This window comes from Nesoenas mayeri (assembly GCF_963082525.1).
Source record: "Nesoenas mayeri genome assembly, chromosome: 20".
NCBI classification, from domain to species: domain Eukaryota; kingdom Metazoa; phylum Chordata; class Aves; order Columbiformes; family Columbidae; genus Nesoenas; species Nesoenas mayeri.
This window is the reverse complement of record NC_137569.1, coordinates 2,363,817-2,374,840: the sequence shown is the minus strand read 5'-3', so window position 1 is coordinate 2,374,840 and position 11,024 is coordinate 2,363,817. Positions and strand designations below refer to the sequence as shown.

The window sequence follows — 11,024 nt, the reverse complement described above, 5'->3', positions numbered from 1 at the left end:
CCCGGAGCGGGGGAGCGGAGGGGCCGGGGGGCTCCGCGGCTGTGCTGGATGGGGGGGAGCCGCTCCCAGCCCCACAGCCCGGGGGGCGGTTGAGCCTTGTGCTCCCACCTCTCGCTCCTGGCTATGGGGTGGTGGATCCGCTTGCTCAGTGGGGCTTCATCCCTCTGCTCCAGTCTCCATCTGCCCCCAGCCCTCTCTCCGCAATAAATATTTATACTGTGCTGTACAAAATACCAGTGCTTCTCCGCCCCGCCGGGAGGGCTCGCTGCCCACCCCACCGGTCACTTGGGGGACTCCCTGCCGGGTGACAGCTCCCGCTGGCTCTCCAGCCCGCTCACCAGTCTCTGGATGTTTTGCAGTTCATTGAGGGACTCCTTCAGGGAGCCCTTGGGGGAGGCGGTGGGGCGCTGGCTGCCCCCCTTGTGCAGGGGCACCTCGGGGAGGGGGCTGGATTCCCGGCTGCTGCCGGCCTTGGAGCCCTCGGAGCCGGGGTTGAGGCTGGCGGGCAGGCCGGTGGTCAGCAGGTTGGTGCTGGGAGGGATGGTGACCGGGAGCTGGTAGGGGCTGAAGCGCAGGCGGGGGCGGCTGCTGCCCAAGAAGGGGTTGCGGGAGAGCGGCCCAGCAGCCGCCGCGCTGGTGGCCGGCATGGCCGAGGCGGCCGCCGCAGCCGCCGCCATGTAGGTGTAGGGGTAGGGGAAGAGTCCGCCGAAGGTGGGCATCGGGATTCCCTGTGGAGAGAAAGAGAGAGGGGTGAGAGATGTGCCAGTGTGCCACTGCATCCTCCCTCTTGCCTGTCCCCAAGACAGTGTTCCCTTGAGAAAAGCAGACACCCTGGTGTAATAAAAACACAGCGCGGGGATATTCCTGTAGGACAGGCTGAGGGAGAGGATATAGCTGGAGAGTCTCAACCAACCCAAACCAACCTGGGCCCAAAACTCCCTCCTCGACCTGCCCTATCCCTGCACCTCCTCGCACACTGCATGTCCCCATCTGTGCAGCATCACAGACCTTTAACCACATTAAAACACATTGTTAAGTATATTCGATAAATTAGGGTAGTTCAAGGACATCTTTATGCATTTCATCATAGGGTCTGGCAAAAGCAACATGAGTGCAGAAGCTGCTTTGGGGCTGGCAGGGAGATGGGGACGGCTGGGTCAGGCAGGGCCATGGCTCCTGACTCTGCCCCTGCCTATGGGGAACCATACAGCTGCAAAAAATAAAAAAAGAGGAAGATTCCTTCTCAAATCAGTCCCGAGGTCAATATGTCCCCTATGTCCTGTCTGTGCCACACCAGGCAGCACATCAGGGGTCTGGGGTAGCATCAGCCCCTTGGCGCCATGGGCTGCAGGGGGCATGGAGGAGGCTGGGGGCACCAACAGTTCCTGACTGGCACTGGTCCGCCTTCGTGTCCTCACACTGGGGGTGATGCCGTCCTGGTCTGCCCTGTGCCCGTGAAGTGCTCTGCTCAATTAAGGAGCTTTGAGGAATGACATGAAGAGGAGAGCCCAGGGCCTGGATGGACAGTGGGAGGAGGACAGGGACACAGGGTGGGCGTCAGGGCTTACCTGAGAGGCCAGCATGTGCTGGGAGAGGTGGAAAGGGAAGGGGGTGGCTGTCCCTGCTGCACCTGGGGCGGACGAGAGAGCTCCATTCTCCAGGCTGCCCCCGCCGGCCACTGAGGCCAGCAAGTGTCCCATGCCCATGGCGGAGAAGGCGCCGGGGGCCATAGCAAACTGTCCCGGGTGGATGAAGAGGGGCTGCCCAGCGCCCAGGGGGCTGAAGAACTGCTGCCCATGGAGGCCGGAGAGCGTCAGGCTCTGCAGGTGCCCGGCGCTCAGGTGTGGGGGGCTGTCCGTGTGCACCATCAGTGGGGCGAAGGCCTCCTTGCCTAACCCACCACCTTCTGCATCCTTCTTGCCCGGGTCTGGCTCTTTCCTCCGTCCTTCCATCTTGTCCTTCTCCAGGCCTCGGGTGCCGAACAGGCCCTCACCAGGACCCTCCCGAGGGGACACACCATCCTTGACCTTCTCCGGGCTGCGCCTCTCCTTGCTCCGCTCCTCTGGGCAGCGGGGGCTGCCACGGGGCGTCGTGTCCTCCCCACCGGGGCTGATTGCTGCTGTCGGCCGCTCCTCGGGCACCTTCTCCACCTCTGCATCACTGTCGGCCCCCGGCTTTTCCTCTGCAAGGGAATGGAGGGGCACAGGGTCAGAGCAGAAACACCCAGGGGAGGTGAGGAGCACAACGGTTGTGAGGGCCCTGGTGTCGGGGAGAGATTGCGGTGGCAAAGTCCTGATCGTTCTTAATGGGAGAAACTCATTTTGGGGTCAGCAATGGGCCCTCACGCCATGGTTGCTTTGGGGAAAGGGGATTAACAACAGCAGTTGCTTTGCCAAACAGGAAAAACATGTTTGATGGAGAACCAAAACGTATTACGGCATCGCTCTCATTAGCTGCGAACTCAAAGCGGGCTGTGGAGCGGGGGATGAAGAGAGCATGGGCGGGTGGACAGCGCTGGAGGAAATGGTCCTGTATATATTTAATTACATGGAGCTGATCAACAGTACACAGTGGATTTATTCCAAACGTGCAGGTTGACACAGGTTAAAGAGGCAGTCTTAAGGCAAGAGATATGGTACAGACTTTCCTAAAACGGGCTTCAATTTAAAACACCCACTGAGCTCTCAGAGAAGGAAGGGGGTGAGAGGGAAGGGGATGGCGAAGGCGAGGGGAGCAGAGCCCCTGCCCGCCCGGCACCCGCTAAACGAAAACAACATTTTGGTGCGGGTTAGGTGAAGCTCTGCAGGCTGGGACGAATATTCGGGGAAGCCTTTGAAAGAGGAGAGGGGTGTAATAAACCCTCCCACCAGCTCGGGGAGGAGGGGGTTGCAATTTTGATGAAGGTTTGCAGGGAATCGGGCTGGTGGAAAGTTTAAAGAGCAGCAGATTGATAGTGCGGCAAGACAAAATCCAGCATCTAAAAACTGCAGCGTGGGAACTGCTAGTTTATGTTCATTTACCAGCTTGAAGCCCTGGAGTTACAACATTTTTTCCCCTTTCAGATGTATTAATGTTTTTTTTCCAGGGGACTCTGAGCTGGCCATGAAAGGCAGGGCAGGCACCAGCGGGGAAACGGGCAAACACGTCTAGCGCACGGGCTGCTTTGCCATTTCATCTTGTTTACAATAATGTATAAACAGGAAAACGTTGCAACCCACGAATGCCATTCGCGTTTGCTCTCTTCTTGTCCTTTCAACCCTTGCGCTCCTTCGTGCCCATCCCCATCTTTTTTTCTCTGCTAGTTCGACCTTTCTTCCCCACAGAATCTGGCACCCACCGGCCCCGAGTCAGCAGAAACCCGACGTTTGGGCAAATTTGGGAATCGCGTCTCTTTCCAGCCTCCCCCCATTTTTTTGCCCCGACGCCAGGGAAGCCAGAGGAGGATGGGAGCCGAGCCGGGGGTCGCCCCATTACCTCTGCCGCTGCCCTTGAGGCGCAGGGGGCTGGGGAGGGGACCCACGGGGGAGTGGAGGGCGTCGCGCACCGCCGAGGGCTCGCAGGAGGAGGCGTCCGACTCGCCGCCGTCGCGGTCGGGCTTGCAGGGCTCCTCGTACATCCGCAGGGACGGCAGCGACAGCTGCTTCCTACGGGGCGAGAGGCAGCGTCGGGCACGGCCCGGCCCTCCGCGGGCGCGGAGCAGGGGGGGACACACGGACACCCCTTACCTCTTCTCCCGCCGGCCATTGCCCGTGTCCCGAAAGCCCTTGGCGAATGGGTTGTTATCGATTTTCAGCTGGGTGATCTGTTGGGGGGAGACGGAGAAGAAAGGAGGCGTGAAGCCCTCGCCCGCCTCCCCCCAACTCGCCGCCGTCGGGGAGCACGGGGTGCGCTGCACAGGCTGCGAAACGCACCGCGGCTCCGCTTTAACACACCGCATGCTTTATTAAAAATGATGCTGAGGTTTGGGCTTAAATTATTAATAGAGTCTTAATGATAGGAAGTTATTTTTCACGGCCCCCCGGAGAGAAGATGGCGACTGAGCCGCGCGGCGCTGGTTAAAAGCTATTCTTATACCTCCCCGCCACGGGCTTCTGGGGCCGGCGACATTAGGGCGCTCAATAATGCATGGCTCTGAAACACGGCCCCGAGAGGGGCGCTGGAAAAACCCAGGGCTGCCCGGCCCCGCTGCAACCCCCGCCCGGCCGCCACGGCCCCGCCGCGTCCCCCGCCTGCTGCCGCCCGACCCGACGGGGCCCACCGGCCGGTGGCTGCCCCGCGCAGCTTGCGGCGGGCGAGCAGACAAAGTGGTCTTTAATCGATTGTGACTCTTCGCCATAAACTTTACGAGGGAAACAAGCCCACCAGGACCCTCAGACAGAGCTGTCAATTAGCATCAGCAGCCAGGGGTGGAGGTGGGGGTCAGCTTTTGGGTTAAAACACACACACACAACCCTTGGAGGGGGCTGCCAGAGGCTCTCCGCTCCCCACCAGGCTCTCCTGGCTCTGCTGCTCACAGGGTAACACTTGCTAAATCACGAAAGCAACTAAAATTAGCTTATCTGGCTCTATTTTTTTGGCTCCTCCTGAGCCCAGGGCACCTTCTCCATGAGGCTGCCCAGGCCGCAGAGCTTTACTCTGAGCTGGGCCTGTGGCAAAGACTCCTGCGGCCCAGAAGAGGTGCAGTGAAGCCCAGGAGGAAATTATTAATAGTAATAATAGAAATATTAATAATAGCAATGGATTTAGTATTAGCAATAGCAATAATAATAGTATGAAGGGCATCTCCTGCTCTGAGGGCTTGGGCTTTAACCTTTCTACTGTTATTCCCTTTGGCCACTCTCCCCCAAAACATCCTCACAGACATGCACGTACACAAATACAACCGAATAAGAGGTAAGGGATGAGACAGGAGTGAGAGCAAGGGGTAAGGACAGGGAATGGGCAGGGACAGGGAGAGCCCAGGGGCTGCCGGGCCGTACCTTGTCGTTCTGGTAGGCAGTGACGGCGATGAAGTCGGTCTCGGGGAACACGTAGGTGCGGAAGGTGCTGTAGGGCAGCTTGAGGATGTCGTTGGCCCGGACTATGTGGAACCTGGGCTGGTACTTGTGCATGGAGTTCAGGATGGTCTGAGTGGGCGAGAGAGCACAACCCGCAGCTGCCGTCAGCCTCATGGTCCATGTTACGTGCGTTTAGCTACCTCCCCCAGAAAATCCCTATTCTCCCGAAAAACAACCAAAAAAATATTTCACCGTGAGGAAGGAATGCCGATGGATGCCAGAGGGAGATTCGTTTTTTGTTTATGTCATTGCACGATCTGCCCCCAAATAAGGAGGTCAGGGGAAGGCAGGCACAGCAGCATCTTTGCGGGTGTTAAGCACGGCAATAAAGAAGCAAGAGGGATCTCCCCGTTTTATTACAACCCTGCAAAAGCGAGGCGAGTTTCCGACACATTTCTCAGCGCTTTTCATATTTCCGTCCTTTAAAAAAAAATAAAAATACTCTACCTCACCACCACAAAAATGTAACGGTAAAAAGCCTCTCGATTCGTGCCGGTGGCGGCAGAAACCCGTGCCAGCCCCAGCCAGCGCCTGCGACGTGAAAGGAGCGTTTCACCATGAGCCATGTTAAATTTATATCTCGGAGCAATGCTGCAGAAGGAACAGACATTTTTCTTTCCCAACCAGGTGTCTGAAAGCGTCGCCAACACTCAAAGCCATTCTCTACCCTATTGCCTTTTTTTTAATCATTATTTTTTTTTTAAATCCAAACCGAATCCAGCGCTATTTGGCTGAGGATTTTTGGAAGCGGCTGAACGCCCCGAGTCGCGCCCCGGGGGCAGCTCCGACCCCCTGCCCCTCATTGCCCGCACCGCTCAACGTTTTCCTGCCCGATAGTGATTAAATAATTCCCCAACCTGCTGTGGTAGGGCTGAAATGTAGTATTTACCGAGCGGAATTGGTAGGGAAACGGCGAAAGCTTGAGTAATTATTGTCAAATAAAGACGGCCAAATGGCTAAATAATTATCACTTCATTTCGTTTTAGAAGGCAATAAAAAAAAATCCCCCCCCTTTTTTTTTTAACCCCAGCAATAATCACCTGTCGGATCGCTACTATATTGATATCATCTACACGGGATTTATCGCGAAAATGGTGCAAAAAGTATCATTCAGCCGTGCAAATCTGCATTTCTTTGAAAAAAAAATAATCATCCCTCTCTGACCAGATGGGCACTGGCTAAACCCTCATCTCCCAGATTTAACACAGTCCGGATTTTAGACAACGACAGATAACAGAAATCTTTAATTGAAGGAGACGAACCGTTAAAAACACTGAATCAAACTAGTTTTTCCCCAGTATAAAAAAAAAAGCTATTTTTTTAGACTCTCTCTGTATCGATTTACCTTCCTGTCTATAAATAACCTTGTAATGTATTATTTAAGAAAGACTCTGTTTCCTGCCTTAAAATTAAATAAAAATAAATAAAAAGAGAGAAAAGTTCCCAGGCAGCTGCTGAGGGCTCGCCCACCTGAGCGCCGTGTCCCGCGGCTCTGCCGGCCCCGGCTCCCCACTAATTACCGTATCACCAACGCTGGACCACGAACTTTCCTTTTATCGCCCTAAATGCTTGTCCAGAGGCTAAAGATAGCCGGCTTGTGCGCCGTGATTTTTTCCCCCCGTGCATTCACGCAGGATCACGCTCCCCTGGCGTTTTGACCCCGCTTTCTGCGGATCTCTGCAAATTGCCAACACGCTTCCGTTTCTTTCTTTCTTTCCAAATCTCAATATTTTTTGTTTTATTTTGTTTGGGCTGTTGCTTTTTTTTTTTTTTTGCCTTTATTTTTTATTCTGTTTGTTGGTTGGTTTTGGTTTCTTTTTTTAACCTCCGGCAGGTGATGTAGATATGATCAACAGGAGAATTCATAGGGGCGTTTGGGAACATTTCAGAAGCAGTCAGTGAGGAGCCGCAGCATATCAAGGGCTCCGGTCCTGCCTCCCGGCCTCAAAAACCCACCGCAGGTGCTGCCGCCCCCAGCATCGCGGTCCTGGCCCGGTTCGCAGCGCAGCCTGGGCTGCACCTGCCCGGCTGCCTCCCCGTCGGGGCTGCCCTCGCTGCATCCCCCGACACGGCCTCGGCCCCGCACATCCACCCCCTTAAATCCCGCTTCCCGCAGAGTCCCAAGCGCTGGGGAAAGGCGGCAGAACAGGCCGCGGAGACCGGGGATGAGAGAGCCAAGGGGACCCCAAGGCTGCCCACAGTCAGGCCTTCCATTTCCCCTCGGGGGAGTCATCCCCAGGACAGTGGGGAGCTGTCCCTCGATGCCGGGTAGGAGCAGGGGCCGGGGGGCTGCGGGACAGCCAGGCCACCGTAGGGCCCGGCAAGGCCCCGCCGTCCAGCCCAGCCCCGCTTGTGCTGTTGCCGTGTGGGGAGAAGCCATTAAAGCCCAGCGGTTTTCCCCGGACAGAGTAGACCGGCACCGGGCAGACCCCACTCCTTCTCCGGGGGTCCCTGCTCGGGGGACTCCGCTCTGCCCCTCAGCCGCACTTACAAAGCCGTGCTTGTCCGAGATGTTGTTGGTGAGCTTGAGCTTGTGAAAGGCAACAGGTTTGGCCATCCACTGTTCCCCCGTGGCCGGGCTGTCGGGGTGGATGTACATGCGCTTGGGCATCTCCGGGTCGGCCTTCCCGGCGACCATCCAGCGGGAGTTGTGAAACTTGTACCGGCAATCGTCGGCCGCCACTATATCCATCAGCAAAATGTACTTGGCCTTCTTGTCCAGGCCACTCACACGCACCTTGAACGGGGGAAACATCCTCCTGCGGAGAGACCCAGAGCGGTACAGGGCTGCTCCCGCCTGCCCGCCGCCGACCCCCGACGGCCGCGGCCCCGCCGAGCCGCCCCGCACCGCCCGGCCTCGGCGGCTGCTCCGAAACCACCATTTTTTAGTTTAGCTTCACTGAGGATTTCCAGACTTTCTAACGTCCCGTTGCTTCTCACCCGACTCTGCTGCCCTCACCCAGGGCAGAAAGTTGGGAAAATGCTAAAAAATCCCATTCTGGGAAATAATGAACGAAAACGCATCCTGGATTTCAGCCCATTCCCCTGTCCTCCGACGAATCTCTCACCCAGCACCCCGCCAGCCCCGGCGCTGCCCTCCCCCGGGGACGAGGACACGGGCAGGGACGGGGACGACCCCGGTCGCGGGGAAAGTTTGGCAAGAGGAAAGGAAGGGACGGGCAGTGGCGTAAACAAATACAACGGGGGATTACGGGCGCTCAATTAGCGCGCACAAATTTAATTTGGGATCGCACTCGGAAAACTAATAATTGGGGCGTATGGGGAAAGCCAGGAGTGTAAATACCTCCGAACAAAAAAATGCAGGGATCGAAATTCCCCGCGTGAATTAATCGGGGCAAATCTGGGGAGCACCGGGGGAAGCGGGACGAAACGGAGGGGCGAGGGCGCTGCGCGGCCGCGCAGGTGCGGGGCGGGCTCCGCGGGGCTGCGCGGGGCCGGCTCTTACCTCCCGGACTTGGTGATCACCATCTCGGTCCCCAGCTTGTGAAACTGGTCCCAAAGCTCTTTGGCTTCCAGCGTTACTTTAGGGTCGTCTTCGACCTCCTCCTCGGGCTCCAGGCTCTTGAGCGAGCGCAGATGGGCGGCTTGGTGGTGATGTCCCAGGGCCGAGACGTGCAGCCCGGCCTCGGCCGCCCCGGCCAGGCCGGGGTCCGGCATGGGCTTTGCCAGCGCCGCCGGAGGCAGAGCCAGAGCGGGGAAAAAGGAAGGCTGGGCGGCTGCGAGGAAAGCGGACATGGGGAAGTCGGCCGGCCGGGGTGCGTGGAAGGGGTGGTAAGCCATGGCAGTCCCTGGGAAGGCTGGATCTCTCATCGGTGCATCCACAAATCCAGGAGAAAAAGAGGGATTCCCTTTACAAAAATGTGTGTGTGCGGGTTTAATTTCTTTTTCTCTCTCTTGTCCAGCGAACTCGCTCGAGTCTCTGGAAGAGGAAGGAAAATCAACAACACACACACACAAAAAGCGCGCACACACACGCAAAAAAGCCAAAAAACAGCGGAACTAGATCTGGAAAAAAAATAAAAAGAAGATGAAAAAAATAGAGGCAGTTCCCGGCTCCTGGGACTCCCGGTCTGCGGAGGGGAGACAGTAGGTCCTTATTTTTTGTTGTTGTTCTTGCAGCGAGGGAGAGCGAGCGAGGGAGAGAGCCCTCCCGGTAAAGTCCTTCCCAACACTAAAATAGAAACAAAAGCCGGCGCGGGGCTGCGCGGAGCGGCGCGGGGCGCGGCGGGGCAGGGGCGGCCGCGCTGCCCTCACACCCCCGCGGGCCCTGGCTGCGCCTCGGCGGGGCCGGCCCGGCTGCGCGCTCCGCGGACGGCGCTGGGGCGAGGGTTGCTCATGGCTAAAGGAGCCGGAGTGGAAACGGTTAGATCTTGTCCTGATCTCTGTAAAACTGTGACTATCTCACATGTCCTTCCTGCTCTGATCCGCCCGCTAATGAGCCAAGCCCCCTTGATTGCTGATTTTACGCGTTTCAGACCAATTGTGGATCTGCATAGGCGTGGTTTTGACAGCTCCGGCCAAGCTCCGGGGCGCGGGGCGGGGGGGTCGCGGAGGGAGGGAGGAAGGGAAGAAGGGGAAAAAAAAAAAGGAGAAGAAAAAAAAAAGGAGAAGGTGTCGGAAGCATCGGCAGTAAGAAAACATGTCAACAGAATAAAATATTAACCAATGACAGAGAAAAGTGCTCGAAATCCCACCCCCGGCTCCTTTCCGCATACCGGGTCAGCCCTGGCTGCGCCGCGGCCGGGGAGCGGCCGCCGCCGGTGCGGGGACAGCGCGGAGCCACCTTGGCGGAGCGGGGAGCGGCGCCCGGGTCCGCCCGGCCTCGGGGGCGGGGGGGCGGCTGCAAAGGGCCCCCACCGGTCTGTGCGGGGGCGGCGGGCCGGGGAGGGGGGAGCGGCCGGGGGAGCTCGGCGGCTGCCGTCTTACGACAGATCCTGGAGAGCGGATCGAGGTGGGGCGCGCCCCGCCCGCCGCTCCGCGCACAGCCGCGCACCGCCGCGCAATGCTGCGCAGCGCCGACGGGGCGGCCTTCGGGAGCGCGGCCCGGCGGAGAGCGGCGGCCGGCGGCGAGGCCCCGAGTGGCGACCTCCAGCGCGGGTGAGTCGCTCCCTGCCGTCGCCCCCCGCCCTGCCGGCAGCCGCACCGACGGGTGAGGTGGGGGGGTCCGCCCGCAGCCCCGTGCCCACGGCAGAGGCGCAGACCCCGCCGTCGGTGCGCGGCCGAAGGCCGGCGCGGCTGTGCCCAGGCGGAGGGGCTGTTTACCGGGGCAGAGGGAGGCAGATAAGGCGGAAAGAGACACTCCGGGGCTGTTTGCAGAGGGATTAGGCCCGGTCCCGCCGCGCCGGGGCTCGGGGGGGCTGCGGGCGCGGTGGGTGTCCCCGCGGAGAGGTCGGTTTGGAGATCTGCGCTGATTAACTGAGGGCCGCGGTGGCTGAAGAGGGCCCTGGCGCCAGGCGGCTGAGCCCTCACAATAAAGACCCGTCTCTTGTCACTTCATATTTACCCCCAAATCTTCAAAAAGCGCCCTGCCATCCTTCCAAGGCTCCTGCCCCCGCCGCCTGCGCTGCGATCCGGCGGGACGAGGGAGTGGGGGCCGGCCCCCTCCTCTGCCCCCCGACCCGCTCTCCCCCTCGGCCCTACTGCTCCGCGAATGCGCGGCGAGGCGCGGCCGCAGCAGCTCCGAGCCTTCGGGGCCGCGTTTCGCTGCCCCTCGTGCAGGGTGGGACGCGGGGAACCCTGGCTGCCCCCTCCCCATCCCGGTTCATCCTGTCGATAGCGATCCTCGCTCGCTGCCTCCCTGCTCCACGCAGAGTCCAAACCCAAGCCCGGGCTATTCTGGGGGGCGGTCACAACCTGCCCGTGTCCCGCGGCAGGTTCACCTCTGCCTGCAGTGCCCGGTCCCGCCACCGCGCCCGACGGGGCGGGCACAACGCGGCCCCTCGGGGC

At 59.3% G+C, this 11,024-nt stretch overlaps 1 protein-coding gene across 1 annotated transcript; it reads right to left on the bottom strand.

Moving 5' to 3' along the window:
* Positions 1-281: 281 nt before the first annotated feature.
* On the bottom strand, positions 282-10,171 carry TBX2 (T-box transcription factor 2; the record flags this gene model as incomplete). The annotated part of the gene is made up of 7 exons (XM_080357258.1): positions 8,524-10,171; positions 7,549-7,816; positions 4,980-5,126; positions 3,726-3,802; positions 3,475-3,644; positions 1,569-2,182; positions 282-728 (listed from the first exon to the last, which is right to left on the bottom strand). Exons 1-7 carry the CDS (start codon positions 8,886-8,888, stop codon positions 282-284), a joined length of 2,088 nt encoding a protein of 695 aa, XP_080213384.1. The 5' UTR covers positions 8,889-10,171.
* Positions 10,172-11,024: the final 853 nt, after the last annotated feature.